The following is a 16,827-nucleotide window of genomic DNA, read 5'->3' as shown; positions in this document are numbered from 1 at the left end:
TCTTTTTTTTCATCTTTTCTTTTTTTTTCCCTCCCTGTCAGCTACATAACACAGAATAAAAGCCCTCATTCTTGTAACAAAGCCTGCTTTATCCTTTGGGACCCAGCAAAATCATATGTTTTGCTAAAAGATAATTTGCTTGGGAGATTTTACTTTGTGTGATTCCATGCAGTCTTGCAGACAGCTCTGAATTTATGCAAACTAACATTTTTCCATCAAACCACGCAGAATTAAGCATCCAGCTTATTATTTCAGCTTTGGAACAAATATTTCAAGCAGCAGCAAAGCCAGTGGGATCAGCTGTAATGCTGAAGAACAGCTATTTCCTTTCTTTCTTTCTTTATTAATCATAGAATGTTAGAGGTTGGAAGGGACCTCCAGAGATCATCAAACCAAAGCCTGCCTTCCAAAAGGAGGAATCACCTGAGGCAGTCTGCACAGGAATGCATCCAGGTGGGGTTTGAAAGTCTCCAGGGAAGGAGACTCCACAACCTCTCTCAGCAGCCTGCGCAAGGGCTCCAGCACCTTCCCTGTAAAGAACTTTCTCTTCATGTTGAGGTCAAACCTTCTATGTTCAAGTTTGTACTCATTGCTCCTTGACTTACTAATGTGCACCACCTAGAAGAGTTTGGCCCCCTCCACTTGACACCCACCCCTCAGATATTGATAGGCATTGATCAGATCCCTCTCAGCTTTCTCTTCTCCAGACTAAATAGCCCAAGGTTCTCAGTCTCTCTTCACAGGGGAGATGCTCAAGGCCTCTAATCACCCTTGTGGCTCTCCCTTGGAATCCCTCCAGCAGGTCTCTGTCTCTCTTGAACTGGGAGCCCAAAACTGGACACAGGATTGCAGCTGTGGTCTCAGCAGGGCAGAGCAGAAAGGGAGCAGAACCTCCCCAGCCCTGCTGGCCACACTTTTCTTGCTGCACCCCAGGATCCCATTGTCCCTCTGGGCCACCAGGGCACATTGCTGTCCCATGCAGAACTTGCTGCCCACCAGCACATCAAGGTCTTTCTCTGTGGAGCTGCTTTCCAGCAGGGCAGCCTCTAACCTGTCCTGGTGCCTGCTGTTACTCCTCCCCATGGGCAGGACCCTGCACTTGTCCTTATTGACCTTCATGTGGTTTGCCTGCACCCAGCTCTCAGCCTGTCCAGGTCTCTCTGGATGGCAGCACAGCCTGATGGGCTGTCAGCCACCCACACACACACTCCCAGTTTTGCATCATTATCCTGACATATCTCCTTTCCTTTATTCCCTTTCCTAATCTTTAAGAGATGTTTAAACCTAAGGTGGCCACTTAAAGGAGAAGAAAGTCTGTGGCTCCTGTCACTCAGAGGGACGCAGCTTCTGCAGCGCAGACCATGGAACTTCCTGACTTGCTTATCTTATCACAACATCTCCTGAGCAGCCTATCTGCCTTCTCATCTGCTTCTGGGACCTGAAGGATTGACAACACAACACTTGTAAAGTTGTTCTCTGTGTCTGAGGTGATTGCAGGCATTAATCACAGGATAAGCTCCTTGGCCACTTTCCTCCCTGCAGCCAGAACGGGCTGGCACTGGCGGAAAGGAGAAGAAAAATCAGGAGCAACAAGATTGCTGGGGTCTAATTCAACCGTCCCTGAAGTTAAAGGAAGGCTTTTCACTGACATTAAAAGAGATAGATCTGCTGCTAAGGTCATACAGGCCAGGGATAATATTTGAAGTTTTCCACAGAACAGCTTGTAGCATTTTTAAGTTGAAACTCAGCTGGGCTGAGAACAAACTGTGAAGCAAATGGGAAAGCAGATGAATTCTTTTCCTGATGTCTGTAGAGCGGTGCCAGGAGTCTGGGGAGCTAGCTAGAGAACCAGAAATTCTTACTGCTGAGAAGAAATAGGATATAAACAGGATATAACTGATCTAAGAAAGCTGGGGAGGGACTTTTGACAAGGGCTTGCAGCGATAGGGTGAGGGGGAATGGCTTTGATCTGGGAGAGGGGAGACTGAGACTGGAGAAATTCTTGAGAGTGAGGTTGCTGAGACCGCAACACTCTGAGCTGGGTTAGGAACTGGCTGGAGGCTGAGCCCAGAGAGTGGTGGTGAATGGTGCCACAGCCAGCTGGCAGCCAGGCACCAGTGGTGTGCCCCAGGGAGCAGTGCTGGGCCCCATCCTCTTTAACATCTTCATTGATGATCTGGAGGAGGGGATCGAGTCAGTCATCAGCAAGTTTGCAGATGACACCAAGTTAGGAGCAGATGTTGGTCAGTTAGAGGGCAGAAGGGCTCTGCTGAGGGACCTCAACCGACTGGACAGATGGGCAGAGGCCAACAGGATGGCATTCAACACATCCAAGTGCCAGGTGCTGCACTTTGGCCACAACAACCCCAGGCAGAGCTACAGGCTGGGGTCAGAGTGGCTGAGAGCTGCCAAACAGAGAGGGACCTGGGGGTGCTGATCAACAGACACCTAAACATGAGCCAGCAGTGTGCCCAGGTGGTCAAGAAGGCCAATGGCATCCTGGCCTGCATCAGGAAGAGTGTGGCCAGCAGGAGCAGGGAAGTCATTCTGCCCTGTGCTCAGCACTGCTTAGGCCACACCTTGAATCCTGTGTCCAGTTCTGGGCTCCTCAGCTCAAGAAGGACATTGAGAGACTTGAAGGTGTCCAGAGAAGGGCAAGGAGGCTGGGGAGGGGTCTGGAGCACAGCCCTGTGAGGAGAGGCTGAGGGAGCTGGGGTTGCTTAGCCTGGAGAAGAGGAGGCTCAGGGGAGACCTTCTTGCTCTCTCCAACTCCCTGAAGGGAGGTTGTAGCCAGGTGGGGGTTGGTCTCTTCTCCTAGGCACCCAGCACCAGAACAAGAGGACACAGTCTCAAGCTGTGCCAGGGGAGGTTTAGACTCAAGGTGAGGAGAAAGTTCTTCCCAGAGAGAGTTGTTAGCCATTGGAGTGCTGCTCAGGGAAATGGTGGAGTCCCCATCCCTGGAGGTGTTCAAGAGGGGATTGGATGTGGCACTTGGTGCCATGGTCTAGTCATGAGGTCTGTGGTGACAGGTTGGACTTGATGATCCTTGAGGTCTCTTCCAACCTTAGTGATACTGTGAGACTGTGAGACAGTGGAACAGGTTGCCCAGGGAGGCTGTGGATGCCCTGGAGGTGTTCAAGGCTGGATGAGGCCTTGAGCAACCTGGGCTGGTGGGAGGTGTCTCTGCCCATGACAGGGGGGTTGGAACTGGGTGATCTCAAAGGTCCTTTCCAACCCAAACCATTCTATGAGTCTGTGACATTGCAAACACAGCATCACAGAGTTAACCAGGTTGGAAAAGACCTCTGAGATCATCAAGTCCAACCTATTACCCAACACCATCTCATCAACTCAACCATGGCACCAAGTGCCTCATCCAGTCTTATTAACTGACCATGTGGTTGGTCAGTTTATGTGGCTGGCATTTAGAAAGAGTCAGATAAACCATGTTTACCAAAAGAGAAGTGAGGCTGGCACTCTGTGTTAGAGAGATGATTACCTGTGTTAGAGCTCAATCCTGACAAGAAAAATGATATAGCTCTGGGTGACTTTGCTTTGAATGCCCTGTGGTGGAGGTTGTATGCAGCCTGCAGGAAAACATCATTAAAGTTTCTACAGCTGATAGCTGATAATTATCTGAGGCAGAAGACACTGAACCCAGCACAAGGTAATTCTATTTTGAGCCTCACTGCCTCAAATAAAGATGAACAGATCAGGAGATCTAAATGCACTCATCATGGGAGCACAGGGGACAGTAATACCTCTCTCTGTATCTATCCATGTATCTACAGGGGGGTACTTCACAAGAGGGAGCTTTTGCTGGTCAGTGTAGGTGTGATAGTCAGAGCCTGTGTAAGACCTGATGAAACTGAAAAGCCTACACTTCATTGTCAGAATATTTATTGTCCTTAAATTAAACAGCTCAAAAGTGCCCAGGACTCCTAAGAGTATTTCATAATGTTTGGGGTTAATTTAGCACTATGTGCACATGAGTGTTTGGGTAATGGGCTTTCACTTTCAGCTTTGCACAAGTTAGAAAGCAAGTTTAATATCAGAGCCACAAGGATGCTTAGGAGACTTGAGCATCTCCCCTGTGAAGGGAGGCTGAGAGCCCTGGGGCTGTTTAGTCTGGAGAAGAGAAGGCTGAGAGGGGATATGATCAATGTCTATAAATAGCTGAAGGGTGGGGAGCCAATGGAGAGGGCCAAGCTCTTTTTGGTGGTACACAGCAATAAGAGAAGAAACAACAGGTGCAAGCTTGAACACAGATTTCACCTCAATATGAGGAGAAACTTCTTTACAGTGAGGGTGACAGAGCCCTGGAGCAGGCTGCCCAGAGAGGTTGTGGAGTCTTCTATTCTGGAGACTTTCAAACCCCACCTGGATGCATTCTTGTGTGGACCACCCTAAGTGATCCTGCTTTGGCACTGGGGTTGGACCCAATGATCTCTTGAGGTCTCTTCCAACCTCTAATGTACTGTGGTACTCTGAATTTGACAATTCATCCTGGCCTGCATCAGGAAGAGTGTGGCCAGCAGGAGCAGGGAAGTCCTTGTGCCCTGGACTCAGCACTGCTTAGGCCACACCTTGAGTCCTGTGTCCAGCTCTGGGCTCCTCAGCTCAAGAAGGACATTGAGAGACTTGAAGGCTCCCTGTGCCAAGCAGGTGGGCACCAGCTACAGCCTCTGAGGTGCAGGTGAACTGGAAACCTTCCACCTGAAGCTCAGCTTGATGGATCTGTGACTGCATACTGAGGTACTGAGCTTCTCACCTCTTCAGGACTCAGCAGGTTTAGGCTTACCAGCTGTTGGGGGATTCATTGAGTGGCTGGAGAGCTCCCAAACAGAGAGGGATCTGAGGGTGCTGATTGACAGCTGCCTGAACAGGAGCCAGCAGTGTGCCCAGGTGGCCAAGAAGGCCAAGGGCATCCTGGCCTGCATCAGGAAGAGTGTGGCCAGCAGGAGCAGGGAAGTCCTTGTGCCCTGTGCTCAGCACTGGTTAGGCCACACCTTGAGTCCTGTGTCCAGTTCTGGGCTCCTCAGGTTAGGAAGGACATTGAGAGACTTGAAGGTGTCCAGAGAAGGGCAACAAAGGTGGGGAGGGGTCTGGAGCACAGCCCTGTGAGGAGAGGCTGAGGGAGCTGGGGTTGCTTAGCCTGGAGAAGAGGAGGCTCAGGGGAGACCTTCTTGCTCTCTCCAACTCCCTGAAGGGAGGTTGTAGCCAGCTGGGGGTTGGTCTCTTCTCCCAGGCAGCCAGCACCAGAACAAGAGGACACAGTCTCAAGCTGTGCCAGGGGAAGTTTAGGCTGGAGGTGAGGAGAAAGTTCTTCCCAGCAAGAGAGATTGGCCCTTGGGATGTGCTGCCCAGGGAGGTGGTGGAGTCCCCATCCCTGGAGGTGTTCAAGAGGGGATTGGATGTGGCACTTGGAGCCATGGTTTAGTCATGAGGTCTGTGGTGACAGCTTGGACTCGATGATCTTTGAGGTCTCTTCCAACCTTGGTGACACTGTGTCCAGAGAAGGGCAAGGAGGCTGGGGAGGGGTCTGGAACACAGCCCTGTGAGGAGAGGCTGAGGGAGCTGGGGTTGCTTAGCCTGGAGAAGAGGAGGCTCAGGGGAGACCTTCTTGCTCTCTACAACTCTCTGAAATGGGATTGTAGCCAGGAGGGGGTTGGTCTCTTCTCTCAGGAAAACAGCACTAGAACAAGAGGACACAGTCTCAATCTGTGCCAGGGGAGGTTTAGGCTGGAGGTGAGGAGAAAGTTCTTCCCAGAGAGAGTCATTTGTCATTGGAGTGTGCTGCCCAGGGAGGTGGTGGAGTCCCCATCCCTGGAGGTGTTCAAGAAGGGATTGGATGTGGCACTTGGTGCCATGGTCTAGTCTTGAGGTCTGTGGTGACAGGTTGGACTTGATGATCTTTGAAGTCTCTTCCAACCTTGGTGATACTGTGATTCTGTGAGAGAGAGTTGTTTAGGAAGAATAAACACAGACAGGCAGTTGTGAAAGCAATCTGAAAGCTGTTTAGCAGGAATTCATGAGGTGTCCAAAGGCACATCTCCTAATTAAGAAATACTACACCTAGGTGTCAGAACCCCTCCTCCTTCAGGTATGAGATGAATGTATCAATGAAATATCTCTTCTACTAGTGAAAAGAGAGGGTGAGAGTCATCATCAATTATAAATGATGAAGTATAGCAGAGGAACACAAAGACACCAGGGGGGAAAAGAAAGCTTCTCCAGGGATTAAAGCAGTAAGAAAACAACTTTAAGGAATTAGGAAAAAGAACTACTAATAGTGGTGTAAATTGCATCACACTTGGGTCAGAACCACCCCATGAACACTCCAGGCTTGGGGCAGAGTGACTGGAAACTCCCCAGCAAAGAAAGCCCTGGGGGTGCTGGCTGACAGCCCTATGAACACAAGCCAGGGTGTTCCCAGGTGGCCAAGAAGGTCACCAGCATCCTGGCCTGGATGGTGTGGCCAGCAGGACCACAATGGTGACTGTCCCCCTGTACTCAGCACTGTTGAGGCCATTCCTTGAGTCCTGGGTACAGTTTTGGGGACCTCACTCCACAAAAGTCATTAAGGTACTGGAGCAGGTCTAGAGAAGGGCAACAAAGCTGGGGAAGGCTCTGGAGAACAGGGCTGGGGAGGAGCAGCTGAGGGAGCTGGGGGTGTTTTGTGTGAAGAGGAGGCTGAGGGAGACCTCATTGCTCTCTACAACTCCCTGAAAGGAGGTTGCAGTGAGGTGGGGGTTGGTCTCTTCTCCTTAGTATCAGGTGATGGAATCAGAGGAAATGGCCTGAAATTGTGTCAGGGAAGGTTTAGGTTGGAGATGAGGAAAAATTTCTTTGCTGCAGGAGTGGTCAGAGATTGGAACAGGCAGCCTAGGGAGGTGGTGGAGTCAGCATTCCTGGAAGTGTTCCCCCCTCAACACCCTTTCCCCTTCTCCCTGTAAAAGGGAAAAGAGAGAAGAGTAGAGAGTAGCTGTTAGCCACAACAATAACACAGCCAAGATCAGCAACAGCCAAGCAAAAGCCACCAGCTGGTGTCTGCTAGAGTGAAGCAGCCAAAGAGAGAATTAGTTTATACAGCTAACTTTGTGGTAGTTATCAGATCAATGGGATTATTACTCTGAACAGGAGCCAGCAGTGTGCCCAGGCGGCCAAGAAGGCCAAGGGCATCCTGGCCTGTATCAGGAACAGTGTGGCCAGCAGGAGCAGGGAAGTCCTTGTGCCCTGTGCTCAGCACTGCTTAGGCCACACCTTGAGTCCTGTGTCCAGTTCTGGGCTCCTCAGGTCAAGAAGGACATTGAGAGACTTGAAGGTGTCCAGAGAAGGGCAAGGAGGCTGGGGAGGGGTCTGGAGCACAGCCCTGTGAGGAGAGGCTGAGGGAGCTGGGGTTGCTTAGCCTGGAGAAGAGGAGGCTCAGGGGAGACCTTCTTGCTCTCTCCAACTCCCTGAAGGGAGGTTGTAGCCAGGTGGGGGTTGGTCTCTTCTCCCAGGCAACCAGCAGCAGAACAAGAGGACACAGTCTCAAGCTGCACCAGGGGAAGTTTAGGGGGGAGGTTTAGGCTGGAGGTGAGGAGAAAGTTCTTCCCAGAGAGAGGAATTGGCCACTGGAATGTGCTGCCCAGGGAGGTGATGGAGTCCCTGTTCCTGGAGATATTCAAGAGTGGATTGGAAGTGGCACTTGGAGCCATGGTTTAGTTGTCAGGAGGTGTTAGGTATTAGGTACTAGGTTGGACTTGATAATCTCTGAGTTCTTTTCCACCCTGGGTGATTCTATGATTCTCTGATTTCGACCTTATCATGGTTTTTCTTTGTCATCCACTGGTACTTTATTTGCATTCTACCACTTTTCTGCTCAACCTGTGGAAAATTTTCCTAGGCATCAGCCTAAAAGGACCACACTGCTCTATTGTGCACCCAGCCTCCAACTGTGACAATTGTGTGCCTATTTCTTGCCCAGCAAGAGCAACAGGTTGTCTCTGAAAGGAAATTCATCTCAGCTCTGCTCAGCACCTATCTTAAGAGCAGCATTAGAAATCGAGGTGCTTGTTTTTAACAAGCTCAGGCTTGGGCAGTTAACTAGCAGATAACTGCAGTTAATACTTCAGATCAATGATCAAACACAGCTCGTTAATAATTTGAAAGCAGAAGGCCCAGCAAGTCTGCACTTGGGAGCCAGAACAAAAGGTAGATCTGATCTGATAATACCCTGGTTTGATCATGGAGTTCTCAGAACATTGTGGATATCATTCCAATATGTTAAAAGCCAGCTGAACCCTGACTAGCAAAGCCTGGCAAGACTTCTGAGGAAACAAAGGATGGCAATGTTTATACAGGCTATAACTGATAGAGAATAAAAAGCTAGGGATGTAACTGGTGCCCACCATTATGGGGTTGGAGAAAGAGTCATAGCATCATAGAATCAATAAGGTTGGAAAAGACCTCAGAGATCATCAAGTCCAACCTAGTACCTATCACCTAACACCTCCTGACAACTAGACCATGGCTCCAAGTGCCACATCCAAGCACTTCTTGAACACCTCCAGGGATGGGGACTCCACCACCTCCCTGGGCAGCACATTCCAGTGGCAAATTCCTCTTGCTGGGAAGAACTTTCTCCTTACCTCCAGCCTAAACTTCCCCTGGCACAACTTGAGACTGTGTCCTCTTGTTCTGGTGCTGGCTGCCTGGGAGAAGAGACCAACCCCCACCTGGCTACAACCTCCTATCAGGAATGCATTGAACTCCTCAGAACTGTTCAGTTTTAAGCAAGTTCTTGCAATGCATGCTCTGTATGAATAATAGAATAGAATAGAATAGAATAGAATAGAATAGAATAGAATAGAATAGAATAGAATAGAATAGAATAGACCAGGTTGGAAGAGACCTTCAAGATCATCGTGTCCAACCGATCATCCAACACCACCCAACCAACTAAACCATGCAACCAAGCACCCTGTCAAGTCTCCTCCTGAACACCTCCAGTGATGGGGACTCCACCACCTCCCCAGGCAGCACATCCCAATGGGCAATCACTCTCTCTGTGTAAAACTTCCTCCTGACCTCCAGCCTGAACCCCCCCTGGCGCAGCCTGAGACTGTGTCCTCTTGTTCTGGTGCTGGCTGCCTGGGAGAAGAGACCAACCCCCACCTGGCTACAACCTCCCTTCAGGGAGTTGGAGAGAGCAAGAAGGTCTCCCCTGAGCCTCCTCTTCTCCAGGCTAAGCAGCCCCAGCTCCCTCAGCCTCTCCTCACAGGGCTGTGCTCCAAGCCCCTCCCCAGCTTTGTTGCTCTTCTCTGGACTCGTTCCAGCAAGTCAACCTCCTTCCTAAATTGAGGAGCCCAGAACTGGACACAGTACTTGAGGTGTGGCCTAACCAGCACCTCTCCACATCCCCTAGAAGCCCTTTGTTAGTCATCTTTTACCACTATGCCATTTGTCTCAGGCCTGTGCTTATATTCCTCACTAGAACTATAGAAGGAAACATCATTTTGTGCCATTGGGGAGGATACCAACAGCCCAGGGGTTTATCATAGAATGACCTTAATGAATGTCCAGTTCCAACTCCCCTGCCGTGCACCTCCTGCTGGACCAGGGTGCTGAAAGCCTCATCCAGCCTGGTCTTAAACACTTCCAGGGATGAGGTGTCCACAGCTTCTCTGGGCAACCTGATCCACTGTCTCACCACTCCCAGAGAAAATAACTTCTTCACAATCTCCAGTCTCAGTCTCTCCTCTTGCAGCTCAAAGCCATAGTTCCTCATCCTGGCACTCCCAGCCCTTGTCAGAAGTCCCTCCCCAGCTCTCCTGTAGCCCCTTCAGGTACTGGAAGGCTACTCTGAGGTCTCCCTGGAGCCTTCTCTTCTCCAGGCTGAACAGGAATAACTCTCTCAGCCCATCCCCATAGCCTTGCAGCAGACTCACTACAGATGATGAGAAAGGCAATCAGAGCTAATTCAGCAGCCTGGCATGTGAGGCTGTGCTCTGCATGCAGCAGACTTGTACTAACTGAATCATTTTCATTGAAATTCTTCTTCAGTTCTTCATTTTATTTTTCCATCTGATGAAGTCTTAAGGGGATCTGGAGGTGCTGGAAGGTGTCCAGAGCAGGGCCAGGAGGATGAGCAGAGGGCTGGAGCTGCTCTGCTGTGAGGACAGACTGAGGGAGTTGGGGCTGTTCAGTCTGGAGAAGAGAAGGCTCTGAGGTGACCTCATTGTGGCCTTCCAGGATCTGAAGGGGGCTCCAAGAAAGCTGGGGAGGGACTTCTGAGGGTGTCAGGGAGGGATAGGACTGGGGGAGATGGAGCAGGACTAGAAATGGGGAGATTGAGATTGGCTGTGAGGAAGAAGTTGTTCCCCAGGAGGGTGGTGAGAGCCTGGCACAGGTTGCCCAGGGAGGTGGTGGAAGCCTCCTGCCTGGAGGTGTTTTGCAGCCAGGCTGGATGTGGCTGTGAGCAACCTGCTGCAGTGTGAGGTGTCCCTGCCCATGGCAGGGGGTTGGAACTGGCTGAGCCTTGAGGTCCCTTCCAACCCTGGCAGTTCTATGGTGCTATGATTCTATGAAATCTCTCTCTCTCTCTTTTTTTAAGCATCATTTTTAACTCCATTTTATTTCCCTGCCTCAGCTCTGAACATGGTTCAGCCTTTACTTTTTAGCCACCTCTCAACCACTTCATTTTAGGTGTCACAGAATCATGGTTTAGTCATGAGGTCTGTTGGACTTGATGATCTTTGAGGTCTCTTCCAACCTTGGTGATTCTGTGATTCTGTGACAGAATGGTCTGGGCTGGAAGGGACCTCCAAAGGTCATCTACATTAATTTCCCCACAGCCAGCAGAGACATCCCCACCTAGATCAGGTTGCCCAGAGCCTTGTGGAGCCTCACCTTGAATATCTCCAGGGAAGGAGCCTCAACAACCTTCCTGGGCCACCTTTTCCAGTGTTCCACCAACATCTTGGCAGTTAAAGCAGCCTGTGAAACCAAGCATTTTAACTGGGGCTACAACTTCCTTGAAAGACTTTATTTTATGCCCTTAAAGGCATTTTCTTTAAGTGAGCACGGAGGGATGTGGATGTTTTCTCAGAGTGCTTGGCTCTGCTCACTTAGGCATTTTTCTAAACACATTTTAGTCTCTGGGGAGGTTCTTGCCCTCAGGTGAAGGAGTGTCAGGCAGTGGTATGATAGCAGAGACCCACTGTGTATCTACTCAGCAGCTATCTGGGGATTTTAAGCAAGCAGCCAGCCTTGCTGGTGTGGGAACCACTCCCTTGTGGCCCAAATATTGCAGTCAAACCATCACAAATGCCAAAGTGTCTTCATCTGCTTCTGTCACTTGGAAATCCTGATCTGCTTGTTTTGTCAGGAGGGTGGACTGGCAATTTCTGGTGGTCCCTTGGACTCTCTCCAGCAGATCCCTGTCCCTCCTGAACTGGGGAGCCCAGAGCTGGATGCAATATTCCAGGTGTGGCCTCACCAGGGCTGAGCAGAGGGGGAGGAGAACCTTCCTCATTCTGCTGGACACACTCCTCTAAATGCATCCCAGGATCCCATTGGCCTTCCTCAGGTTTGGTCAGAAGCTGAGATAGAATAGAATAGAATAGAATAGAATAGAATAGAATAGAATAGAATAGAATAGAATAGAATAGACCAGACCAGACCAGACCAGACCAGACCAGGCTGGAAGAGACCTTCAAGATCATCGTGTCCAACCTATCATCCAACACCACCTAATCAACTAAACCATGCAACCAAGCACTCTATCAAGTCTCCTCCTGAAGTCCTCCAGTGATGGTGACTCCACCACCTCCCCAGGCAGCACATTCCAATGGCCAGTCTCTCTCTCTGTATAGAACTTCTTCCTCACCTCCAGCCTAAACCTCCCCTGGCACAGCTTGAGACTGTGTCCTCTTGTTCTGGTGCTGGCTGCCTGGGAGAAGAGACCAACCTCTGCCTGTCTACAACGTCCCTTCAGGTAGTTGTGGAGAGCAATAAGGTCACCCCTGAGTCTCCTCTTCTCCAGGCTAAGCAACCCCAGCTCCCTCAGTCTCTCCTCACAGGGCTGTGTTCCAAGCCCCTCATCAACTTTGTTGCCCTTCTCTGGACTCGTTCCAGCAAGTCAACCTCCTTCCTAAACTGAGGAGCCCAGAACTGGACACAGGACTCAAGGTGTGGCCTAACCAGTGCCGAATAGAGGGCAGAATGACCTCCCTGCTCCTGCTGGCCACACTCTTCCTGATGCAGGCCAGGATGCCATTGGCCCTCCTGGCTGCCTGGGCACACTGCAGGCTCATGTTCAGCCTACCACTGACCAGTATCCCCAGGTCCCTCTCTGCCTGGCTGCTCTCCAGCTGTTCTGTCCCCAGCCTGTAGCACTGCCTGGGGTTGCTGTGGCCAATGTGCAGCACCTGGCACTTGGATGTGTTTAACCTCCTGCCCTTGGACTCTGCCCATCTGTCCAGCCTGGCAAGGTCCCTCTGCAGAGCTCTCCTACCCTCCAGCAGATCAACTCCTGCCCCCAGCTTGCTGTCATCTGCAAATTCACTAATGATGGACTCAATGCCCTCATCCAGATCATCAATAAAGATGTTAGAGAGTTTGATCCAAATCAAGTCTCAAGCTCCTATTTCACCACATCACTGTGCTGGAAGAAATATGGAAATAAATCCCTCTGTAGGACTAGGTAACTGTGCTTTGTTTCCTCCTTACTTTTCTTCAGTCATCAAGAACAAACCCACTTGACCAGTCTGACTCATGTGCATAGCTTCATTTCAGCTCTGCAGCAAAAAAAGAGAAAATGCCATGGAAGCATCTTTCCTAAATTGGGTCCTTTGATGAATAACTATTGTTCAAGGGTTTTGTTGGGTTTGTGCTGATGGAAATTAAACCACATAAAAAGTGCCATTTGTCCTAAATATAGAGAAGAAAGGGGGGGGGGGAGGGGAGGGGAAAGACAAAGTAGTACAGAGAGTGTTCTGTGAAACTAAAATAACTTCTTTTTCACTGGATCAAACAAGTCTAATGCTGCTCCTTTCAGAAACTATTTAGAGCAAAGTATGTCTGTATGTTCCACATGTATTTTTTAACACCTACAGAAGTTTGCAGTCTCAGAGAATCACTTTAGCCATGGATTTAAGAGCACAGGCTGCACCAATTTTCAGACTGGAATGAGCTGTCATTGCTGGGCCTCTCTACAGTGCTACTTCTAGTCTGAATGGAACTTGGGCAGATGGTGGTAGCCTTGCTTAATTTTACCTCAACTAGAAGAGGAGAAATTGAGACTGGAGATGAGGAAGAAATTGTTTCCAGCGAGGGTGGTGAGACACTGGAATAGTTTGCCCAGAAAGGTTGTGGATGTCCCCTCCCTGGAGGTGTTCAAGGCCAGGCTGGATGAGGCCTTGAGCAAGCTGGGCTCGTGGGAGGTGTCCCTGCCATGGCAGGGGGGTTGGAACTGGATGGTCTTTAAGATGCTTTCCAACCTAAACCATTCTGTGTTTCTATGATGTGGTGGTGGTTTGAGCCTTAACTTGGCCTTAAGAGCTCAGATGGGGGCAAGGTTGAGAATCCCTCCCCTGCTCCCCCCTCCTCTTTCCCAATGGAGAGTAAAAGAAAGGGAAGGAGCAAATGCACCAAGAAATAATTTGGAGTCAGCTTGGAAGTAGAGAGGTAAAGAAGTTTCTTTAAACATATATATATATATGTAAAAATAACAGGTAGGGTTCACAAGGGTAAGGAACAAGGATGGATGCAAAAAGCTATGAAATACAAAATCAGTCCTTTGCAAAGGTAGAGATGTGGCAGGGATGTAGCAGAGGGGACCACGTGGCAGAGAAGCAGGGAGCCAGCAGCAGTCCTCATCCAGGCAAAGGCAGGGGCCAAGAGAGCTAATGGCTTCAGTGTCCTCCTTTTTATAGGCTTGCTGGACAGGGAGGGGGAGTGGAACAGACTTAGTTTCCCATGGGGAAAACACCCTCCAGGGAGGGCAAAGCTCTCACAAGCCCTGTCCCCAACCCCGCTTTCAGGATGGGCCTAACCCGTCACAGATGTTGAACCTCTGTCATTAATTTGCACATTGATGGAACAACTGCTCATGAACCTTCTGAAATGTGCTTCTGATCACATCAGTGCTGAATATTAACCAGGAATCTGACTCCATCACTCAGTGGCATTCATTTTTTCTTAGCTTCTCATTGCATGCTTGTAGACAGGAGCAGCTCTTTTTGCTGATAATAGAATAGAGTAGAGTAGAGTAGAGTAGAGTAGAGTAGAGTAGAGTAGAGTAGAGTAGAGTGGAATAGAATAGAATAGAATAGAATAGAATAGAATAGAATAGAATAGAATAGAATAGAATAGAATAGAATAGAATAGACCAGACCAGACCAGACCAGGTTGGAAGAGACCTTCAAGATCATTGTGTCCAACCTATAACCCAGCACCATCTAATCAACTAACCCATGGCACCAAGCACCCCATCAAGTCTCCTCCTAAACACCTCCAGGGATGGTGACTCCACCACCTCCCTGTGAAGCACATTCCAATGGGCAATCACTCTCTCTGTGTAGAATTTCCTCCTAACATCCAGCCTGAACCTCCCCTGGTGCAGCTTGAGACTTTGTCCTCTTGTTCTGGAGCTGCTTGCCTGGGAGAAGAGACCAACCCCCACCTGGCTACAACCTCCCTTCAGGGAGTTGGAAAGAGCAAGAAGGTCTCCCCTGAGCCTCCTCTTCTCCAGGCTAAGCAACCCCAGCTCCCTCAGCCCCTCCTCACAGGGCTGTGCTCCAAACCCCTCATATCATTTATGAGAAATAAACAGATTCCTCCTGATTGTTTCTCACCTGCCTGGAGGTAGCAGTGCACCCAGCATGCAGTCAGAGGATGGCAGGTTTGGGAGTGTGGCTGCCGGTAAACATTGTGCCTGAGGGATTTTGTGCTATCTTTTCTTTCTCTTTTTCCTCTTCAGGGAGTGTTTGTCCTAGGATTGCCATATGCTCTTCTCCACAGTGGATACAGTGGCCTGTTTCTTATTATGTTGGCTGCAGCACTGTGCTGTTACACAGGCAAAATTCTAATTGCTTGCCTGTACGAAGAAAACGAAGAGGGGCAGCTGGTGAGAGTGAGAGACACCTATGAAGATATTGCCAATGCCTGCTGCAAAAAGCTCTCTCCCAGCCTGGGTGGCACAGTTGTCAGTGTGACCCAAGTGATGGAGCTGCTCATGACATGCATTTTGTATCTGGTTGTAAGTGGCAACTTGCTGTCACACAGCTTTCCATCTGTGCCAGTGACTGAGAGAACTTGGTCTGTAATTGCATTTGTTCCGCTGCTGCCTTGTGTGTTCATCAAGACCCTCAAAACTGTTTCCAAACTCAGCCAGCTCTGCTCCTTGGTGCATTTCGTTATCCTCCTGGTCGTGATGACTTACTGTCTCACACAGACACATCAGTGGTCCTGGGCAAAACTCAGGCTCTCCACTGAGTTTGAGGGCTTCCTGGTCTCGGTAGGGGTGATCATTTTCAGTTACACTTCACAAATATTTCTTCCCACCCTTGAAGGCAGCATGAAAAACCCAGGGGAGTTCAGATGCATGCTGAATTGGACTCACTTTCTTGCCTGTGTCTTGAAAACAACCTTTGCACTGACTGCATTCTTGACCTGGGGTGAGGATACAAAGGAAGTTATAACTGACAACCTGCCATCATTTCTTCAAGCCCTGGTGAATTTGTGTCTCTTAAGCAAGGCTCTTCTTTCTTACCCTTTGCCCTTTTTTGCTGCCACAGAAATCGTGCATGCTTGTATTTCTAGAGGCAACCACCCCAATTACAGCTCTCCCCTCTTTGCTCTGGGTGTAAGAGGCTCCTTCCTGCTGTTAACTCTGCTGATGGCCACGCTCATCCCACATTTTGCCCTGCTGATGGGTTTAACGGGCAGTATAACAGGTGCTGCTATGACTTTTCTTCTCCCTTCACTCTTCCATTTAAATCTCAAATGGAGAAACCTCTCCTGCTTGGAGAAATGTGCAGATGTCTCTGTTTTTATTCTGGGCTTCCTCTGTAGCCTTGCAGGCATAGTTTGCTCAATAAAAGGGCTGCTTGAAGTATTTGGAGGAGTGTAAAAAAGATTTCTTACAAGCCAAACATGGCTTTAATCTCATAAATGCCTTTACCCCACTGGTAAAATTAAACATAAGCTTAAATGGTTGTTGCATGGTCAGGGTTTTAACTGCCAAAGTATAGGGCTTTAGCCTAATTGGAAAATAACCTTTACAGCCAAAAAAAAGTACAGAGCTACACTTATGGAGAGGAAAGAAGGATTTGGAGATGGCTTAGCCTGGAAATAGTTTTAAATTAATTCTGTCTGGTTTTGTTATGCACATCCTAAATGGTTACAGCCAGGGAATCTACCAATTTAAACAGCATTTGTGGCAGGGTTAGATACTGGCTGGTCTCAAAGCTATGAAAGGAAAGCTATGAGTCCTGTGTCTAGTTCTGGGCTCTTCAATTTAAGAAGGACATTCAGATGCTGGAAGGTGTCCAGAGAAGGATAAGGAGGCTGGGGAGGGGTCTGGAGCACAGCCCTGTGAGGAGAGGCTGAGGGAGCTGGGGTTGCTTAGCCAGGAGAAGAGGAGGCTCAGGGGAGACCTTCTTGCTCTCTTCAACTCCCTGAAAGGAGGTTATAGCCAGGTGGGGGTTGGTCTCTTCTCCAGGCAACCAGCAGCAGAACAAGAGGACACAGTCTCAAGCTGTGCCAGGGGAGGTTTAGGCTGGAGGGGAGGAGAAAGTTCTTCCCAGAAAGAGTAATTGGCCACTGGAATGTGCTGCCCAG

The 16,827-nt window shown here is 49.5% G+C and overlaps 1 protein-coding gene across 1 annotated transcript in view; it reads left to right on the top strand.

Annotated features, from left to right (window-relative positions):
- Positions 1-16,117, top strand: part of LOC137456442 (vesicular inhibitory amino acid transporter-like) — a 47,338-nt gene extending 31,221 nt beyond the window's left edge. Inside the window, exon 3 of the mRNA XM_068167888.1 lies at positions 14,966-16,117. Within this exon, the coding sequence (XP_068023989.1) occupies positions 14,966-16,117 (1,152 nt within the window). The remainder of the gene's footprint in view (positions 1-14,965) is intronic.
- The last annotated feature ends 710 nt before the right edge of the window (positions 16,118-16,827 follow it).

The sequence above is a fragment of the Melanerpes formicivorus genome, unplaced genomic scaffold (assembly GCF_026170545.1).
Source record: "Melanerpes formicivorus ecotype bairdi unplaced genomic scaffold, bMelFor1.0.p_v2 SCAF_124, whole genome shotgun sequence".
NCBI classification, from domain to species: domain Eukaryota; kingdom Metazoa; phylum Chordata; class Aves; order Piciformes; family Picidae; genus Melanerpes; species Melanerpes formicivorus.
Note: the sequence above shows the minus strand (reverse complement) of the source record. Positions and strands in the feature narration are given on the sequence as shown.